The sequence below is a fragment of the Sphaeramia orbicularis genome, chromosome 9 (assembly GCF_902148855.1).
Source record: "Sphaeramia orbicularis chromosome 9, fSphaOr1.1, whole genome shotgun sequence".
NCBI classification, from domain to species: domain Eukaryota; kingdom Metazoa; phylum Chordata; class Actinopteri; order Kurtiformes; family Apogonidae; genus Sphaeramia; species Sphaeramia orbicularis.
The window spans coordinates 41,729,764-41,751,897 of record NC_043965.1 but is presented as its reverse complement, the minus strand read 5'-3'; the positions used below and the strand labels follow the sequence as shown (position 1 = coordinate 41,751,897).

The following is a 22,134-nucleotide window of genomic DNA, read 5'->3' as shown; positions in this document are numbered from 1 at the left end:
AGACAGTGACCGTAACAACAAAACAGACACCAAATAATAGTAGATTATTACTTTAAAGATGATTAACCCTTTCATGCATGAATTATGAAAAAAGCATCTAGATTTTTGTATAGATTGATTTTATTACTCAAAATTAGGCTAAAGTTGAGGTGCATTTTGAATTTTTTATTTTTATTTTTAATATGGTTTTATTAAGAAAATATAGAGTTTTAGCTTTTTTTTTTTTTTTAATTAAATAAATGCCTATTTTGGAAACATCATGACACAACTTTTTTTTTTCAGATGCATTTTTTTTTTAGACTTTTTATGGAATTTCCTTTGCAGCAGACAGTGACCGTAACAACAAAACAGACACCAAATAATAGTAGATTATTACTTTAAAGATAATTAACCCTTTCATGCATGAATTATGAAAAAAGTATCTAGATTTTTGTATAGATTGATTTTATTACTCAAAATTAGGCTAAAGTTGAAATGCATTTTGAATTTTTTTATTTTTAATATGGTTTTATTAAGAAAATATAGAGTTTTGGCTTTTTTTTTTTTAAATTAAATAAATGCCTATTTTGGAAACATCATGACACAACTTTTTTTTTTCAGATGCATTTTTTTTTAGACTTTTTATGGAATTTCCTTTGCAGCAGACAGTGACCGTAACAACAAAACAGACACCAAATAATAGTAAATTATTATTTTAAAGATGCTTAACCCTTTCATGCATGAATTATGAAAAAAAAAAGTATCTAAATTTTTGTATAGATTGATTTTATTACTCAAAATTAGGCTAAAGTTGAAATGCATTTTGAATTTTTTATTTTTATTTTTAATATGGATTTGTTAAGAAAATATAGAGTTTTAGCTTTTTTAAAATTAAATAAATGCCTGTATTGGAAACATCATGACACAACATTTTTTTCAGATGCATTTTTTTTTTTTTTTTTTTTGACTTTTTATTGAATATCCTTTGCAGCAGACAGTGACTGTAACAACAAAACAGACACCAAATAATAGTAGATTATTACTTTAAAGATGCTTAACCCTTTCATGCATGAATTATGAAAAAAGTATCTAGATTTTTGTATAGATTGATTTTATTACTCAAAATTCGGCTAAAGTTGAAATGCATTTTGAATTTTTTTATTTTTAATATGGTTTTATTAAGAAAATATAGTTTTGGCTTTTTAAAAATTAAATAAATGGAAACATCATGACACAACATTTTTTTCAGATGCATTTTTTTTTAGACTTTTTATTGAATGTCCTTTGCGGTGGACAGTGACTGTAACAACAAAATAGGCACCAAATAATAGTAAATTATTATTTTAAAGATGCTTAACCCTTTCATGCATGAATTATGAAAAAAAGTATCTAGATTTTCATATAGATTGATTTTATTACACAAAATTAGGCTAAAGTTGAAATGCATTTTGAATTTTTTATTTTTATTTTTAATATGGTTTTATTAAGAAATTATACAGTTTTGGCTTTTTTAAAAAAAAAAAATTAAATAAATGCCTGTATTGGAAACATCACACAACATTTTTTTCAGATGCATTTTTTTTTTTAGACTTTTTATGGAATTTCCTTTGTGGCGGACAGTTTGTTTTTTTTGTTTTGTTTTTCGTTATAAAGCTGTGAAGCTCTTATCTAGCTGGGTCTTAGGAGGTTTACTTTCGGAGATCACAGATCAGTCCACATTCTAAAACTAAGATGATCTTTTTTTCCATTGTGTAGCTGAGGGTGTAGACAGACTGCCCCCATGTGGTTTGGAGAATATTACCTTTATAACCCTTTGGAAAGTGAGCTTCAACTATGTGTCCAAAAATGTGGACGTCATGCATAAAAGGGTTAAAATAGATTTTTAAAAAATTATGACCTGTAATGGCAATATGATCATAATATCACCAGTATGACAATTATGTTAGTAAACTGTTTTTTTTCTCATATTTGGCGAAAAAAAACAGGTTAGCACCAGCGAGCAGTCCTTTGGAGTTCGTCTGTTTGATTTAAAGGGGTCATATTTTGCTAAACCCACTTTTATTATTAGTCTTCGGTTCGTTTATTTGTGTATTTGGACCCTAATGGTTGAAAAAGTTTGAATTTGAACCCCCCATGTGCTGTAAAGCTATCTTTATATTCATTTTGGCAAAAATCAAATGAATTTCTACAACCTGTTTTTTTTTTTTATTCCTGCTTAATTTGTTACGTCTATAACTAGTTGCGTCACACATAAGGTCAAGACTTTCGATGAACATTTCTCCGAATACGACTTAATTGTTTATCAGCGGCAGCGGTTGTAGTCCATACTGAAAATATGTCCAAACTTGGAGCTGATTACCTAAAATGTTCAGTTGTTCGTTGTATTGACAAACACAAGTGGCTTAACGGGACAGAGCTGCACAACCAACAACCTGGAGGGGGCGGGGTCATATGCATTTAAAGGGCCAGCGCTCCAAACAACCTTTCTAGTGTCAATACTCAGAAGTAGGGTTGAAGATGGACCTGTGGAGTTGAATTAATGAAGAATTCAGACCCAAGCAGAGCATTTACAGTTTATGTAGACCACAGCGAAATGTTTTAACCCTTTCATGCATGAATTATGAGAATCTTAATCAACATTTATTTCCTGAGTGTTTTTATTCCTCTTTAGGCATGAAAAAAAAACAATGCGATTGAAAATTTTTCTTATGAACCTATTTTTCATGGAGTTCCAAAAATGTCAGCTTGACACCATGGGTTTAATTTTTGAAGAAAAGAAACAAGGATTTACTGATATATTGTGTGAAAACTATGAAATAAAAACATTTTTAATGCTGCTAATCTGCTGTTTTCTCACATTTTAACAAACTGTAATACTAGTCATTATTCACTTCATGGAGATAATATGCAAAAAAAACCCAATTTTTTTGTAAAAAAAAAAAAAAGTTAATTGCAGTTTAGTAACAATAAGAAGCAATTGATTTTTTGGTTTGTTGTTTTTTTTTTTTTTTGGTTTAGTTTATTTCAAATATGCAACAAGACAAAGTAATCTTACTTAGTCTTTAGAAATAAAACAGGTAGTAAGAGGTCATTGAAGGAAACAAAAAAACAAAAACAAAACTTATACGTCTACATGACTTCATTTGCACATTCGAAAAGGAGTGGGAAGAAGTATGATTTATTTAATCCCACCCCTTCAACACTCAAACATGTTAGTGCAGATCAGGTTTACCTAGAACAGCAAAGTTACACTAATGGTATGAATTACAGTGTATAGGATGAAGCATAAGCACCCACTCTGTTGGCTGATATGGAACTAAAACAACAAAACCCATGAATATACAAGAGAAGAGCTTTGAATAACTGTCCACTGTAGTGACCAGTGTGCATGAAAGGGTTAAAATGCTGAATTCCATTTAAAAAAGCAAAATATCACTCCTTTAAGGCCAATATTCTTCCACTGTCTCTCTGTTGTGTCCACACCAATCCCTGTGGGAAATATAAAGCTCTTTAACAGCTAAATACTGGTATTAATGTTAATTGTTCAGCAGCTGCTACAGCAGAATTAGGGCTGTTCAATGTCATGTGACCATAGAAAGTGGACATTGTTTTAAAATTTGGTGTATCATTCATACTGTGTCACAAATTATACTCTTTGTGGCAATTTTTTTCATAATTTGGACAATGTGTTTTGTACTTCTCAAGGGACAAGGGCCTCAGCTCCAAGATGAAGCAACTGCAGGAGTATCTCTAAGTTGTAATACCACTGATGGCCACTAGGGTTGGCTCCAAAAAGCCAGGATGCCCACAGACTAATGCCGCGTTTCCACTACATGGAACCAGCTCGACTCGACTCGGCTTGACTCGGTATTCCTGGACACCGTTTCCATTACACGATACTACTGACTTTAGAGTACCTGGTCGTCATAGCGATGCGGCGTGTTATTTCCGTGTCGTCTGCTCAGAGAGTTGCTGAAAACTCGCTCGGTGCATGTTGTCTCGTCTGAATTTTTACGTCGGCCACCAAAGACTGAATCTCCTTGACCGACTATGGCACAGGTGTCAAACATGTGGCCCGGGGGCCAAATGTGGCCCGCCAAAGGGTCCAATTTGGCCCCTGGGATGTTTTTGCCAAGTGCAAAAATTCCACAGTCTTGAATTAAATTAAGCAAAAAAAAAAAAAGAAAAAGAAAAAGAAATTAGCTTGAATTAAGGAAAAAATCTTGAATTAAGCCAAAAAAACAAACAAAAAAAAAAAAACAAATTTTCAATTAGGTAAAAAAAAATCTTAAATTAAGCCAAAAAAAAAAAAAAAAAAAAATTTCAATTAAGCTAAAAAAAATATTTCAAATTGAGCAAAAAATCTTGAATTAAGCTAAGAAAACTCTTCAATTAAGTTTTAAAAAAAATCTTGAATTAAGACCAAAAAAAATCTCAAATTTAGCAAAAAAATCTTCAATTAAACCAAAAAAATCTTCAGTTAAGTTAAAAAAAATCTTGAATTAAGCCAAAAAGAAAAATCTTCAATTAAGTAAAAAAAAAAATCTTGAATTAAGCCAAAAAAAATCTTCAATTAATTAAAAAAAATCTTGAATTAAGCAAAAAAAAAAAAAAAAAAAAAATTAATTAAGAACCAAAATCTTGGATTAAGCAAAAAAAAAAATCTAGAATTAACAACTTACATTTTTTTGTTTGTTTTAGTGCAAAAAATAACATTAAATTATGAAAATATTTCCATTTACAAACTATCCTGTAACACTAAAATGTGAATAACCTGAACAAATATGAAGAACCTGAAATGTCTAAAGAAAATTAAGCACAATTTTAACAATTTCTCAGCCTGTTCCTCAGTGTTTAGTGTATTTGTAGATCCGATCCATAATGCACATGGAGAAATGAGAAGTTGAGGAATAATATTGTTAAAATTGCACTAAATTTTCTTACGTTTTTTTTATTTAAATTTAATTTTTTCCTTTTTTTTTTTTTTTTTAGATAGTTTATAAAAGTAAGTATTTTCATAATTTAATGGGTTTTTTTTACACTAAAACAAAGACAAAAATTTGGAGTTGTCATTATTTATAGGTTATTATGTTATTATTTTTCTGGTCCGGCCCACTTTAGATCAAATTTAGCTGAATATAGCCCCTGAAAAAAATGAGTTTGACACCCCTGCTCTATATGGATGCAGGCAGGATATTGACTTGAAGGCAACACAAACTGACGTAGAGTTCGGTGAATGTGATATAAAACAGGAATTTTTAATATGGAAATTCTTAGTAGGACCTCCCGGACTAGTACTGCATCATGATATAAAATTTTATATATGACTCTATTGCTCACACTGAATGATAAGCTGAATGATATTCTGTGATGATATTGACAGATGAGCCTTAATTTTAGTAGAAACTATAATTTTTGCGTTTAGTTTTCCGTGAAATTCTAAATATGATTTGATTTTTGCTGGAGCCTCATGCGCCTTTTCATATGTCGACTATAATAAACAGCCCAGCACATATCTGTAGCATAGTTACACCTCGTATATACTGTATTTAACGGTATAAAGGCATGTGACATATTTTACCCTCATCAAAATATTGCCGTTGCAGCTGTTTGGAGATTATACCAGGCCACATTCAATGTTAATTCTTCAGCCCTAGTTGTTACAAAGTTTTTGCTTATCAGCTTTGAACACACAGTTAATTTATGTGAGCATTTCTGCTGATGGAAATTTAATTAATTACACACTTAAGTCGATAGCCCTCAAACTAGACATATCATTTTTGCAGTAAAATCCAGTAAAACAGCTGAGTTGGGAGATAATGTTCTGTGGATGTACTACTATAAGCAACACTGTTCAGATTGCACACAATAGTTATGTCAGCTGTTGGCATAAAAATTAATAGTGCAGCTGTTGTTATTGCACATCCCATAAAGTTGCAGGACTTACAAGGGACAGATTAAAGAGGGAAGGGTCAAAATGTATGCTGCAAATGCATGAATCCCTGACCTTTATTTCCCTGGTAAAAAGTACACCTTTACTTATGCTTTACTCTTTTTTTCAATATCACAATCAAATAGTGTATTTTTGTTTTAACCCTCCGGTATCCGGGTGCGCCTTTTAGGCACACTTTGCACTTCGTTTTAAAAAACTTCACATTATTTTTCACAATTTACATAAGGTTAGAATTCAAAAGTTGCTCATTTTTACATGATCTTTAAAATTCTGGCCACCAATTAAAATTTGCACATTGTAAACAAAAGAAAATTACCAGACTAGCATCTGTCTGCCAAGTGTGCCTAAAACGCACTATTTCTTCCATTTGATATGTATGATTAGGGCTGACCTTGATTTACAAAAATAAAATCAAATTAGAGCAGAAAAATAAATAAATATATCATATTTAATAGTTTGATTTATAGGTGTGCATTTTACGCACACTTGGTGACAGATGCTAGTATTTTTGAACATTTGACCTAGCGACAAAAATAATAATGCAAATTAACCAATGTTGGAGTTAATCACTGACATATGCCAGGATGAAAAAAATCAAATAATATGTGATCCACTTTTTATGTAGTATATTGAAAAAAAAATTTTTTTTGTTTTGTTTTTTGCATCCAAAAAAAAAAATGGTTTGTTTACATTACAAACACAGCATTTAAAGGGTTAAAAAAATGGGACAATTATTGAGTATTTGGTATTTTTATTTACGGCTCAAGTTGATGAAATAGAAAAAAAATTGTAAAAGAATTAAAAACAGAGTGTATGAAATTTTTTTTTTTACATTATTCCACAAGTGTGCCAAAAAGGCACACTTGGTGCTTAGTAAGGGCCTTGCTAGATGGGATACCGGAGGGTTAACCCTGTAAAGCACAAGTGTCAAGCATGCAGCCTAGGGGCCAAAACCGGCCCGCCAAAGGTTCCAATCCGGCCCGTGAGATGAATTTGCAAAGTGCAAATCAGGGCATCAAACTCAAAAATAATATCATAATAACCTATAAATAATAACACCATTTTTTCCCTTTGATTTAGTGCAAAAAACATTGAATTATGAAAATATTTACATTTACAAACTATCCTTTAACAATAAAATGTGAATAACCTGAACAAATATGAACAACCTGAAATGTCTAAAGAGAATTAAGTGCAATTTTAACAATATTCTTCCTGTTACTAAGTGTTTTGTGTCTTTGTACATCTGCTCTGTAATGCATATGTATAAATGATAAGTCAGGACGTAATATTGATAAAAATTTACTTATATTTCTTAACAAATTTCATTTTTTCAGGTTATTCACATCATTTTTGTTTGGATAGTTTGTAAATGTAAATATTGGCATAACTGAATGTTATTTTTGCACTAAAACAATTTGGAGTTGTCATTATTTATTGGCGGTCATGCTATTATTTTACTGGTCCGGCCCACTTCAGATTAAATTTGGCTGGATGTGGCCCCCGGAAGAAAAGGAGTTTGACACCCCTGCTGTAAAGCCTGAACCTAGGGATGTCCGATATTGGCTTTTTTGCCAAAAACCGATATGCCGATATTGTCCAACGCTTAATTTCCAATTCCGATATCTACCGATATATGTGGGATATTAAACTAATTTTAGGTGACATCACATATCTCCTGTCATGGAATTAACACATCATGCCTAATTTTATTGTGATGCCCCATTGGATGCATTCTCAAATGCAACAAGTCTTTCAAAATGTAAACACTGTCTGTGCAAAGAATACATACTTCAACTTAAGTTGTGGAAAAAAATGCCATATTTATTTATTTTCTCTCCCTCCCTCCATGAGTCTATTACAGTGTGGTAACTCTACTGAACAATTTTGAAAACTGCACATTTCTTTCAGCTACAAACAATGCTTCATTTACGTGTCGGTAAATGCCGGTGAAATCAAGGCATTATTTTATCGGTTTTAATGATAGGCAAAAAAAACGATAACGATATTCACCGATATTACATTTTTAAGCCAATATCGGGCCGATAATATCGGTGGGCCGATATTATCGGACATCCCTACCTGAACCATTAAATCATTGACAGAAAATTCCAGTTCTTTGAAACTGGAGCCTTTATTGGTCCTTCTGAACAACCCAAAAATGTTTTTTTTTTTAACTATCAGTTTTCATGTATGAGTTTCAATTTTGTATCATATTTGATACATCAGGTCTCAAATGCTCAAATATTATTATTTATGAACAAACAAAAACATAAAATAACACAACCATGTCTAACAAACTGGTAATTCCTTTTCAAAATCTGCAAAGTTCTGCCTCCTTCCTCATTAATTTAATCTTGTAGTGTCACTGGAAAGGCCTCTGGTGAGTCAATTCCTCCCCCTGGTGGATTATCTGTGTATTGCATGTGTCTAATTGTATACATCAGGTTTTTCAAGAAACAAAATATCACACTGATCATGTAGAGGGCTTCAAAACTCATGTATCAAATATGATACATTTGGCGTTATAGGGTTAACCTTTATTTCTTCTGTTGGGTGTACATTTCTAAATATGTAGTCTAGAAGCCCTCCTACGCCACAGATGACATTATACAGTGTTTTCACAGGTTGGGTTGATATTAGTGTGAAGGTTAAGTTTTGTTTGCCACTTTAACCTGTTTTAGGTTACTCAGTGAAATACTCTGAAATTCCAAATTTCAACCTTGGTCTGTTATTGGACATGGTCATCTACCTCCTTGTCGGTTGGTGTGACAAAAATATCCCTCCTCTTACCATAGAGCATCTGAGCAGCACTTGCTAAAAAGTAAACACATGCAATAAAACAACTGTTATAAGGTCATAAACAGACAAAAATCACTCATATTCATTATTTACAGCTTCAAAATTTCTATATAATCTCTCTGAAACACTGTATCGTGTTATAAAACCAACATGCTTCTTGACCTCACTGAAGCATGGATTTGGGCCCATATTTAACCCCTAAGTGACTATTTTTGGTAATTTCTGCACACATTACAAGACAGTGACAGCAACAGTTATGCCACGTTATACCGCCCACCAAGGTCAGAAATGTCTGAACCTCCTCGATCGACCATGATGTCGTTTTGCGGGCTGTTAACATGGATTAGCCTACTGGTATATTTACTGTAAACTTTCGAATCTGTTTTTTTTTTTTTTAAATGGCGGGTTGCACGTTGATGACACAATAATACAGAGACAACTCTCTGGCCAATCAGTGGTCTGCAAGACAAGTTGAGTCGAGTACCATGTAGTGGAAACTAGGGATGTAACGATATGAAAATTTCATATCACGGTTATTGTGACCAAAATTATCCCCGTTATCATTATTATCATGGTATTGTTGAAATTATGCTCAAAATGTTCAAAAAGTACTAATACACACTGAAATAATTTGACCAAGTTTTATTTTGAAAACAAAACAAAAAAAAAAAACAAGCAAAATAATTGGCACAATGTACTTTCCGTTGGCAGAAACATTCAAATATTAACCCTTAGTGGTCTGAGCCTATTTTGTCCATTTTTCAGATTTTGCCTTTATATACTATATAAACAAATGTTTACTATACCCATGTTTGGAATCGTTTTTTCTATCTCACCTGTCTATTATTTTGTCACTTTAACCTACTATATCAACACAAAAGGACAAAAAACACACAAAATATATAAAATCTGATTTGAAAAATGTATATAATTTATTGCATAAATAACACAAAGATGCTTAACGAACCTTTTCAAAGACTTTAAAAGTGAATATTGGTCCCAAATATTAGGTATAGAAAATGAAAATTGTAATAGATTAAAACTATACTCAAATATTTGACATAAAAGCAGATCTTTACATAAGCGTTTTCTCCGGAAAAGTGCGGTAATCAAACACGGTTATCATGATAATTAGAATTTAAACGGTCATACTAACCATTGGCAATTTTACCGCAGTTTATCATTATACCGGGAATTGCTACATCCCTAGTGGAAACACAGCATTACAGTGAGGACAGTGAGTCAACAATCTCAGGTCCAATGTGGTCTACAGGGTCTGTTAGGTCCACCTCTGCATGAACAGGGAGTGTACCTGCTTTGTTCGGTACCATGAAGTCATGGTACTAATGTAAGGAATGATGTTCAAAGGGGTAATGTGGATGTGGATCAGCACTTATGTTGGTCTAATCTTCTAAAATGCATATTCCTTTCATCTTACATGCCTTTTTCTTGCATTTCTAATATAAACTTCTTGGATTTTTTTTTTTTTTTTTGCCCACATATGGGCAAGGAACCAAATAGGGTAACTTCATTGACCTTGATTTCCTACGACAATAAAAAAACTGACAAAATTTTAACAAAAGTTATAAAGTCTTGTTATGTCCTCCGATAACACACTAAGTTTTAAATTTTGAATTTCAGAGTATTTCTATGAGTGAACTATAAAGGGTTAATGTTTGGGGAAATTACCAAAAATAGTCACATGCCCAATAAAGGGTTAAATGTCCTTTCTGTTCGTATACCACAGTTTCCACACTAGTGTCTCTGGAATAAACTGCATGTATTTCAGCAACAAACAATCTGAATCAGTGGCCAAAGAATTTTAATGAGTGTTTTTCTTCTTGTCTGTTTTTTATCAGTTCTCATCATGATGCTGGCCACCCAGTACCTGCCCCACTGCTCCCTCATTCTTCTAGTGCTATTAGAGTTGGTCGTCGGCCAGTATGAACACTTTGGCTATCCGCCAGGTTACCCTGAACCGGTGCAGGAGCAGTACACGCCACCGCAGCTGTCTCCAGACACACCGAGGATCCAGCTACGACTGGCAGGAGATAAACGGAAACACAACGAAGGCCGCGTAGAGGTCTTCTACAACGGCGAGTGGGGAACCGTCTGTGATGATGACTTCACTCTCCACGCTGCTCAGGTGGTCTGCAGGGAGCTGGGGTACGTAGAAGCCATCTCGTGGTCACCGTCCTCAAAATACGGGAAAGGACAAGGTACGTATACGTCTGCAATCGTTAAATCTGCAGTATGACTTGTTTGTACCATGAGTAAGTGGAAACTGGCTCATGGTAAACACTTCACAGTTTTTTGGAAGAACAGTATAGCCTTCATGAGCCCGCTACGGTTGTTTCCACTACGAGAAGGAAAAAGTCGTTCTCATGGAAGCACTGATGAGTCTCTCTTTTGTTTCGGCAGGACCCATCTGGTTTGACAATCTCCACTGCACTGGGAAAGAGAAGACTCTGGCGTTGTGTCCGTCCAATGGGATCGGCGTTTCAGACTGCAAACACACTGAAGATGTGGGAGTGGTGTGCAGCGACAGGAGGATCCCAGGGTTTAAGTTTATCAACACCATGGCCAACCACATTGAGGTAAACGCTCCATGAGCACGATGCAACTTCCAAACTGTAGAATATTTTTGGAATATTGTCCGGGAAGCCAAAAAAGTCTGTCGAGTATTTATTGGTTCTTTTTTTTTTTTTGACATTAGAAACCAGGATTTGATCATTGAGCATGTTTACAAGCACACTGGGGCACCGATAACGGGGGGTAAACATGACAAATTCATGGGGCCCAGCATTTGTGGGGGGCCCATAGAGCAGTGGAGGGGGTCCAGTGGATACAGACTAGAAGTTGTGGAAATTTCATGTAAGATCTATTGTATAAGAGAGGCACAGAAGTCAGGAATTAGACGTTGAAAATATGTAAAGTTTCAGTTTCGTTTTCACGCTAGTGTAAATGATGTTATGTATGGACCACCCCCCGGTATTTTATGAAAGGGTCCACAATGTTTACCTTTCATGGGGCCCATAATTGATAGCGGTGCCCCTGCATCTACACCAATACTCCATCATTATCTAATTTCTGGAGTTACCATATTATTCAGGTCACAGGTGTCAAACATGCGGCTCGGGGGCTAAATCCGGCCCACCAAAGGGTCCAATCCGGCCCGCGGGACGAATTTGTGAAATGCAAAAATTACACTAAGATATTAACAATCAATGGTGTCAAAATCATTTTAATTCAGGTTCCACATACAGACACATACAGTTTAATTCGATTTCAAGTTGGTTAGAGCAGTAAAATATTATCATAACTAGAAGCACTCGGAGAGTGCAGACCTCCGCCAAGGCTGATCAGTGCCCCCCCCCCACCCCCGATCACCACCGAAATTTAATCATTTCTTCCTTATCCCATTTCCAACAAACCCTGAAAATTTCATCCAAATCTGTCCATAACTTTTTCAGTAATGTTGCACACTAACGGACAGACAAACAAACAGACAAACAAACAAACAGACAAACAAACAGACAAACAAACAGACAAACAGACAAACAGACAAACAAACCCAGCAACAAACCCTGGCAAAAATATAACCTCCTTGGCGGAGGTAATAACCTATAAATAATGACAACCCCACATTTTCTCTTTTTTTTTTGGTGTAAAAAAGTAAAATTACATGAAAAATATTTACATTACCAAACTATACTTTTACAAAACATGTGAATAACCTGAACAAATATGAACAATGGAAATGTCTTAAGAAAAGTAAATGCAGTTTTACCAATATTCTGTGATTGTAATGCACATGTGTAAATGTTAAACTGATAAACTGAGGCATAATACTGTTAAAATTCCACTTGTTTTTCTTAAGACAATTCAAGTCGTTCATGTTATTCAGATTTTTAAGGAAACTTTGTAGATGTAAACCTGATAATAATCTAATTTTACTTTTTGCCCTGTTATTATTTTACTGGTCTGGCCCATTGGAGATCAAATTGGGCTGAATGTGGCCCCTGAACTAAAATGAGTTTGACACCCCTGATTTAAGTGTAAACAGGATAATCTGATAACAGCAGTTATCTGATTATGAGAAATCGGATTAACACGCCTAGATTTCTCCCCAATACTCTGATGTCTGCACGTATGTGTACAGGTTTATCTGATTTCTTTCGTTTTTTCCCATGTGCGCATGTGTAAAAAAAAAATAAAAAAAATCTATATAAACGGAAGTTATGCAGCAACAACATGAGTCTAAGGAAAAAGGTAAACAAATAATGAAATTAAATGAAGGATAGCAGCAACATGTAACCTATTTTGTAGTCTTATTAGCTCCTCCCACATTCGGACAGCTAACGCTGACACTGTAGCCATTGCCATAGTCAACAAGACAAGACTGAATATTTTGAAAATGACAGGAAATGTACGTCTTACATCATAATGTATGTATGTACTTTGAAAGAAACCAAATAATGGACTGACAACATGAAAACCAGGATTTTTTGATTATTGCATTTCTCAAGTGCATGTAAACGTGTCATATCCGATTTTGGCAATTATCGGATTACTCCCAGTTATCGGATTTTTATGTTCATGTAAACATTCTCACTAATATCTTCTGCACAAATGCAATGTTAGCCAAGAAAATAATCGATTATTATTGTAAACTGTCCATAACACTGAAAAAAAATCAAGATTGTGCTTTCTGAGCGTATCACTCAGCTCTAATTCATGTTATTTCATTTTAATGACAAATGAAGTCTGACTTTCAAACTATGTGTTCTTCTGAATTTCAGTGTTTTTGGAAACATTTAATATAATTTAAGTCATCAAAATCCACAACATATGCCTGAAGTAAGGGTTAAAATGATATTTTTCGGTGGGTAAAATTGCAGCAATTTAATCATTTTGTCTGTCCTGTAGTGTAAAAACAGCTCTGTACTCAATAATTCACCTTCCTGTCTAAATAGCCTGCAGTGAAAGTGTCAGGGAAAGTGTCAGGTAAACTGGTAATTGTTAGGTGTTACACTCGTAACTGTCAAAGTTGTCTGGCTGAACATTTAAAGGCCTGACTGAGCATCGCTTTCCAAATCGGCCAAGAAGCTGGAAACTAATTACCACCAAAAGCAGAATGTTATCTTTCTGCTCACTGTGCAGGCCTCATGAATCCACATTCCAATGTTATGAGCAAACTATAGACCAGAGCTAACTCTGCTTCAGCCTCTCGGACCCACCTCTTATGCTTCTGAGTTTCAAACCTAATACCGTTTTTCTCTACATGCCCTTCAAACATTTGGGAATAACTTAGCCTGGCTTTTATTTCGTTACTCCAAAGCTCTGGCGAGGATCAAATCTTGTTTTAATTGGCTTGAATTAAAAAAACAACAACAAAAAAACTACCCTTTATGAGATTTAGTCTGCAAAAACTTCATTGTGGGAATGGATGCATCTAGCTGGCTTCCCATGCAGCACTTTACAAAGACAATGGTAAAGCTTAAGATTCTTCAGAGAGCGCGGCTGGAGAGGTCTAGACGTCTGGAGTCAAGCTGGGGTAGTAACTGAAAAAAAAAAAAAAACAATCCAAGTCAGCTTTTCCATTCACTAAACGGGTCACGTGGTCGACCTTGAATGTAAAACACAGCTGGGCTTCGCTGCCACACAGCCAGGTCTGGGCTTATCATCTGGAAGTGGTAATCCGGTGACTCACCCAGGCACGCTCTGGTGTGTAATGGCAGCCATGACGACATGCCGCTGGGGGTTCTGTGGTGGGGCGTGATTAGTAGGCTTGCTGTGTTTCGAGGCACCGCAGCCTTTTCAGGTGCTGGTAACCTTAGTACCACGGCCAACCAGTTAACCGCAAAGGAAATACCCAGAGAGTGAGCTAAGACCGAGGTGAAACATAAGTCTTGCGTGCACGTGTCGCTGACCTTTGACATCTGTGCCCAGATTCCAGTCTGTGAGCAGTGTCAGAAGAAAAGAAGTGCTGTTGCATTTGGAGTCTTCTCTGCTCTGTGTCTGGTGTAGCCTCTTAAATCCAGCTGGCCCCGGTGCCGCAGTTCTGTCTGTGTTGCCATGGTAATGCTATGCGACGCTTATAGCAATGTACACATTCTATACATCCATGCAACCAGAACATCAGCTAAAACCTCAACAGAACCATTTTTTAGCTCACCGGCCGATAGAGATGGGAATCGTTAAGAATTTAACGATTCCGATTCCATTATCGATTTTGCTTATCGATTCCCATTGGGTGAGGGAATAAAAGAGTACAAACGGGTGTGTTTGCATTAACTGTCTTATATTTCCATCTGCACAGAAAATATAACATATACAGTATGTACAAATAATAATAACAGATGACGTATGGCCCAGTTTGGGGGGGTGGGGGGGGCATGCAGTGAAAGCAAAACTTAAGACACTTTACTAATTCCTCTATTGTCACATTTCTACTACGTGGAACCGGTTCAACTCAGCTCGGCTTGTCTCCCATTGTTGTGCACCTCATTTCCTTTCCCCTACCTTCAGAAACTTGTATTTGGGTACGACGTTTGTTGCCCACACCGGAACCGGAACTGGGCCCGGCCGTCACTCTGCCGCTACATTCACAAGCGCCGCTAAGTATCAAATACGTGACATTCCTGTAAATGATTCACATACTGTGGACAAATGTTTGAGCATACTAAAGGGATTCCACCCTTTTGAAGACATGGAAGCTTTGACAGTGTTCCAGTGGACCTGGTGTCGTCTTTTTAGACCGTTTCTGCCTCAACACCATGTTGGCTACGTTCTGACCAAAACAATGGAGCGTACGCGTGACGTCATCATGCATGCGCAACTAAGGTGGAATCGATAAGCAGAATCGTTAAGCAGGCAGGCAAACGATTCCAAGGAATCCAGCTACTGGGAACCAGTTCTCAAAAAGAACCGGCTCTCGATTCCCATCCCTACCGGCTGATACGGCATGAGCTATCGTGAAGGCATTATGTCTGGCATCGTGTTTGTTAGCAATTTCTTCAAACATCAGACAAAACTACTGGTTGGTTTTATTTCAAATATTATATGTAGCTTCCTTGGGACAATAGTCGCTTTTCCATTGGATATCTGCACAAAACTTTACCGATATTTATTAAATGTCGAAAAAACAGAAGTGCGTAATGTTTGTTTTTCCATTAAAACAAAGTTCACATTTAGCAACATTATTAATCCACAGTAAGTCAAAGATTGACCAAATGGTCCAGATCAGTGTCCTCAGTACTGGGTCTGTCCTCCCTGAGCCCAAACACAGGCTGTGCACCTTTTGACCATTTGGTCAATCTTTGACTTGCTGTGGATTAATACTGTTGCTTGTTGCTAAATGTGAACTTTGTTGAACTACCTTTTGTCATATTTTACATTATCCTCTGGATACTCATCCACTGTTTTGTTGTTTGTTATATTTTGTTTGTTAATTAAATGTTTTTTTAAGAACAAGAAAGAATTTGTTTTCATATTTAATAAAATGGTGTGAAATGGCATCACATAGAACAGGGGTGTCAAACTCATTTTAGTTCAGGGGCCACATCCAGCCTAATATGATACAAAGTTGGCCGGACTGTAAAATAATAAAAAAAAAAATAATAGGATAATAACTTTTGATAGAAAAAGAGTAAAATTCCGTGATGAAAATGTTTACATCTACAAATTGTACTCAAACAAAACCTGAGCAACCTGAACATTCTTAAGGAAAATGAGTGCAATGTTAACAATATTACACCTTAGTTTATTATTTATCCATATGCATCACAACTTAGAGATCACAGTGGATCTAAAAATACACAAAACATTAAATAACAGACAGAATATTATTAAAATTCCACATACTTCTCTTAAGAGATTTCAGGTTATTCACATTTTTTTTATATAAAGCTAGTCTGTAAAAGTAAACGTGTATAATTTTATGTTTTTCACACTAAAGCAAAGAGAAAAATATACAGTTTTCATTATTTATAGGTTATTATGGTAGTATTTTACTGGTCTGATCATTTTTAGATTGAATTGACCTAAAATGCTTTTAACATCCTTGATTGTTAATATCTTCAGTGTGATTTTTGCATTTCACAAATTCATTCCAGGGGCCGGATTTGGCCCCCGGGCCGCATGTTTGACACCTGTGACATAGAATATGTGATAAGTTTCTTTTGATGTTCAGGGTACTATTATCTCTACCGCTAAAAGTCACTGAACAAGACAGAGGAGCCAAAATCAAGGTCACATAAGGAAGCGATGATGATGAATTGTGTTTTCTGACTTGGTTTTATACGAATGAAGCTTCTGCTAACGGCTAATCCGTTGTTTTATGTTGCGTTAAAATGATTCCGACTGGGAAGTAATGGCCCAGGGATTAACAGGTTAACTGCAGAAAACCAACGTCTTGTTCCATGGGAGCTGTAGAGTTTGTTCTTTTGTGGTCGGCACTGTTCACGGGTTTTGTAAGGCTTCCAGTTACTGTATATTTAGCATTGTGTCTCAGTCTGGTGGACAGTAAACAGCACAGATTGACACCCAGTGTTCAGTTTTGCATCTCTGGAATATTTACCGTGGAGACTTTCCAGTGTTTATTTATATTTCTGTCATGCTTTGAGGAAGTCTGCTGGCTGGCCCTCAACTTTTCAGTTTATACAGAAGTGGATACAGAGGCTTTTTGAGGTCTGACCTTTGAGCATGCGCATACATTCCATTCCATTTTAAACCAGTTTCAACATTTAAGAAATTCCAGGGTTTATGAAATGTGATGTTTGGCAGTGGACGTTTCCATGCCGGTCTAACAGGCCACTCCATTTATTCAAATTATATGAACATTGCTGCCGTTAGATTTCTCAACCTGGTTTTTTTTACTAAGGGACAAAAGCAGCACTGAAAAACAACCTCTGAAGGAGGAATATTCCCTGTCGCTTCACTTTATGGGGTATTATCAGCCGTTTATGGAGACCAGCTACACAATGGAGCATTATGGAAATGTCTTTGAGCGTGGAGAGATGTAATTAGGGCTGAAGATTGTAATTGTTGTGGTCATTTCTGGATAAAGTCTACAATTATGTCATCAAAAGCTTTTCATAGGGGAATAAAAGTAACTTGTCACGTTAGATTTTTTTCTCAACAGGTCTGTGTGCGCATAAAGACACCTTCATATTGAAATGACTATTTTGGGGAAAAGCCTTTAATTTAAAAGTTACACAAATCTACTGTATGTTTTTTTTTTTATTATTATTATTCAGAGTAAGTGAAATGAATACTTCAGGGTTTTTCGTGGCTCAAAGTGAAGAAGAGGTGGTTCCATTCTGATTAGGTGTGATTACTGTGCATTTGCAAATAACACATTTCAGGAGTTTAGGAGAATAATTAGGTGATTAAAAAATAACTGTTATTTTCCTCAATCAGCAAAATCAGGAAGTATATAACAGTGTTTTTTATCTATATGCCAACACTTTAGATAGGCAGCAATATTCGTAGTCCCCTTTCCACAGCTGTAAATACATTTTTCTGTTTGTTAAAATAGAAATTTGGTATGTAACTAATTATTATAATACATTGAAAGCATCACTATCAGTGTAGTTCCACAACTGTGTTCCATAAAGACAACCATCAGGAGTGTTATCAAGAACTGTAGGTGGCACCAGAGGTTACGCTAGACATTTTTATTGTCTGTCATTTTGACGGACAGGGTCGTAAAAATTCCGTCGTAGCATATTATAATCCATCATTTCAAATTTTTTATTTTTTAATGATAATGAGATATATTTAGTAGTATTTAATGTTCAAAAACATCTCAATGATGCAGCAGCTGTAGTTGCTGCTGGCTGATAAACCAACGTAATATCACGACTGGCATAATTATATACACCACTTTTAATTGGTGTGTTATCTGTAGCCATTTTAAGCTTTCCTTGTGTTTGTTCATGCATTGTCAATCCCATACACTGAGGGTTAGGGTTCGAGTTATGTGAACCACAGATCTGGGCACAAATTAACATGCCATCAAATAACACATGAAAGGTAGAAAATGCGTACATATAACACACCAAATGCCATAAGAACTGGTGTATTCCTTGCTTGTCCGTCATCCTTCACCGCATCAGTACCTCTTTTTTTTTTTTTTTGAACTTCTTTTTATTTAGATTTCACACGTGTAGCCATACAGTGCATTGTAACAAATCATTATATAACAGAAATAGAAACATATATATATACAGGGTGGGGAAGCAAAATTTACAATGAACATTTAGTTGTTTTTTCTCAGCAGGCACTACGTCAATTGTTTTGAAACCAAACATATATTGATGTCATAATCATACCTAACACTATTATCCATACCTTTTCAGAAACTTTTGCCCATATGAGTAATCAGGAAAGCAAACGTCAAAGAGTGTGTGATTTGCTGAATGCACTCGTCACACCAAAGGAGATTTCAAAAATAGTCGGAGTGTCCATAAAGACTGTTTATAATGGAAAGAAGAGAATGACTATGAGCAAAACTATTACGAGAAAGTCTGGAAGATACTATTAAAGAAGAATGGGAGAAGTTGTCACCCGAATATTTGAGGAACACTTGCGCAAGTTTCAGGAAGCGTGTGAAGGCAGTTATTGAGAAAGAAGGAGGACACATAGAATAAAAACATTTTCTATTATGTACATTTTCTTGTGGCAAATAAATTCTCATGACTTTCAATAAACTAATTGGTCATACACTGTCTTTCAATCCCTGCCTCAAAATATTGTACATTTTGCTTCCCCACCCTATATACATACATACATATACATATATATATATATATATATATATATATATATATATATATATATATATATATGTATATATATATACATATATATATATATATATATATATATATATATATATATATATATATATATATATATATATATATATATATAATTATTATTATTATTATTATTACCTCCGCCATGGAGGTTATGTTTTTGCCAGGGTTTGTTTGTCTGTTTGTTTGTCTGTTTGTTTGTCTGTCCATTAGTGTGCAACATAACTCAAAAAGTTACAGACAGATTTTGATGAAATTTTCAGGGTTTGTTGGAAATGGGATAAGGAAGAAATGATTAAATTTTGGTGGTGATCGGGGGTGGGGGGGCCCACGGGGGGAGCCACTGATCAGCCTTGGCGGAGGTCTGCGCTCTCCGAGTGCTTCTAGTTATTATGATTATTATTATTATTGTTATTTTTTTTTTTTTTTTTCAGTCTTAATGGGGGTAGTAGTCCATGGTTGTTTCAAGTCCTAGGCCACAGGGACCACAATATTCAGGAGAGATCAACATCAGCCAATAAAATACAACATAGTAGAACCTTGACATTCTTTCAGAATCTGAGATAGAACAAAACAGAAATCCACAACAGCAACAACATTAAAAAGCAACAACACTTACATCAAATTAAAATGTGACTTAATGTGGGTCCAATTGCTCATGAATATTTCTCTTTTCATTTGTGACACTGCAGTGGTATATTCCATGTTGTACACATCCTGAATTCTATCCCTCCATTGGACTATTTTGGGGGGTTGTGGCTTTAACTAGGAGGTTGTTATTACTTTGTTTGCAATTAGTAAAAGTATTCTAAGCAGTTTTGTTTGACTGTTTTCCTGAAGGTTCTCAGGTATTATGCCCAGTATAAAATGTGATGCTTTCATTGGTAGGTCTATGGACAAACATCCTTTTATTTCTCTTTGAATATTTTCCAATATTCTGATAATTTTGGACAATCCCATAATATATGTGTATGGCCTCCTACTAAGCCACAACCCCTCCAACACAAAGATGAGGAGTCCCTCTTTTTTCACCGCGTTTATCAATGCCGTCCCATTTACTGGGCTTTTAAAATAACTAAGGAGACTCGGCTGTCTTCACATTTTGCACTAGCAAAGTAGCGTCTAATTTTGGCTAAAGTCAGCTAAACCATGATTACTCTCAGTATTTTAATCTGTCAAAATGACGGACGGCCTTCAGAATTTTCTGTCATTTTACAAAAAAATCTGTCAATGACAGAATATTTTCGGTTAACGCGACCTCTGGGTGGCACAACATTTGACATGAGTGTTCACTTCCTAATTCTATATAAAAAGCTCTGTATTATAGTATCCTATTAGTACCCTGGCCAGCCATTTGTCTTTGTCAATGAGAAATCTGTCTGGAATCGCGGGGCTTGAATCCAAATCTGAAGGTGGGACTAACAGGTGCCGAGTAAGTCAATCACAGATAAGACGAACGTGACGCTTTTGTCAGAAGAAATGTAAGAATACAGGATGTAATCTGTAATTCAGTCATTATTTTCGAATGAAGTAAACCAGTGTTTCCCAACCAGTGTGCTGTGGCACATAAGTGTGCCGTGAGAAATCATCAGGTGTGCCGTGAAAGATTATCCAATTTCACCTGATTGGTTCTGTAAGCAGCAGCATGATATAGATACATACAACTGCACACACCAGTGCTCCACTCTACAACAAGTCTCCTGGTTCCCTTTGCAAAATGAAAGTGAAAGTAAACTGGCCCCGATGCGGTGCGTTCTGTTAATAAAGCTCCCCTCACTGGTGATGCATGGATTAGCGGGTTACCTGTGAACTCCTGGTATGGGTTGGGGTGGGGGGATATACCTCCCATACTATACCTCAACCCCCCCCCCCCCTCCCCCCCTCAGAAAACAAAACTATTTCAGTTCTGTTCCCTTTCTCCACAACCTACTGTATCTATGCAAGTTGAGCTTTTCAAGCATGACTGATATAAAAACAAAAAATAGGACCAATGGCCCTGTAGCTTACCGGCCAAATTAAAAGCTTTGGGAAATGTATCCAGATGCCATTTATTATCACCCAGCTATGTGTATTTATTATATTACAGAAATAGCCCATGTTTTGGTCATATTCCAATCAGATCTGTAAAAAATTCTAATTCCAACTTGATATCATTGATACTGATTTATTGGATCAGTCCACTTCCTATCTGTTATTATGAGAACATTTTTCAAAGTCACACCAAATCCAGAATCAGATCCGGATGGAAATAATTTCAATACCTTGTGCTGACATCATCATACAGAAGCTGTATACCAAGTGTGAAATCAATCAGAACTGGAGTTTGGGAGAAAAAGACGATTTAAATTTTTTCCCCATAAGAGCCCATGTTAAATTTTCTGTCAGTTCCCAGATCCAGAAGAAGATCCTGATCAGCATGTGGACATTATGTTTTGCTCATCTCCCCATCAGGGCTGGACTGTAGAAATTTACACTTGATATCATTTATATTTACTGAGTTATTGCATCGATCCACTTCCGATCTCTTATAATGGGGAAATTTTTCAAAGTTGCACCAAATCCAGGATCAGATCCGGA

At 35.5% G+C, this 22,134-nt stretch overlaps 1 protein-coding gene across 1 annotated transcript in view; it reads left to right on the top strand.

The window, feature by feature from the left end:
- loxl2b (lysyl oxidase-like 2b) overlaps positions 1 to 22,134 on the top strand; it is a 138,907-nt gene that overhangs the window by 14,178 nt on the left and 102,595 nt on the right. Inside the window, exons 2-3 of the mRNA XM_030144137.1 lie at positions 10,594 to 10,953; positions 11,156 to 11,331. Of these exons, the coding sequence (XP_029999997.1) occupies positions 10,602 to 10,953; positions 11,156 to 11,331 (528 nt within the window). The 5' untranslated portion in view covers positions 10,594 to 10,601. The remainder of the gene's footprint in view (positions 1 to 10,593; positions 10,954 to 11,155; positions 11,332 to 22,134) is intronic.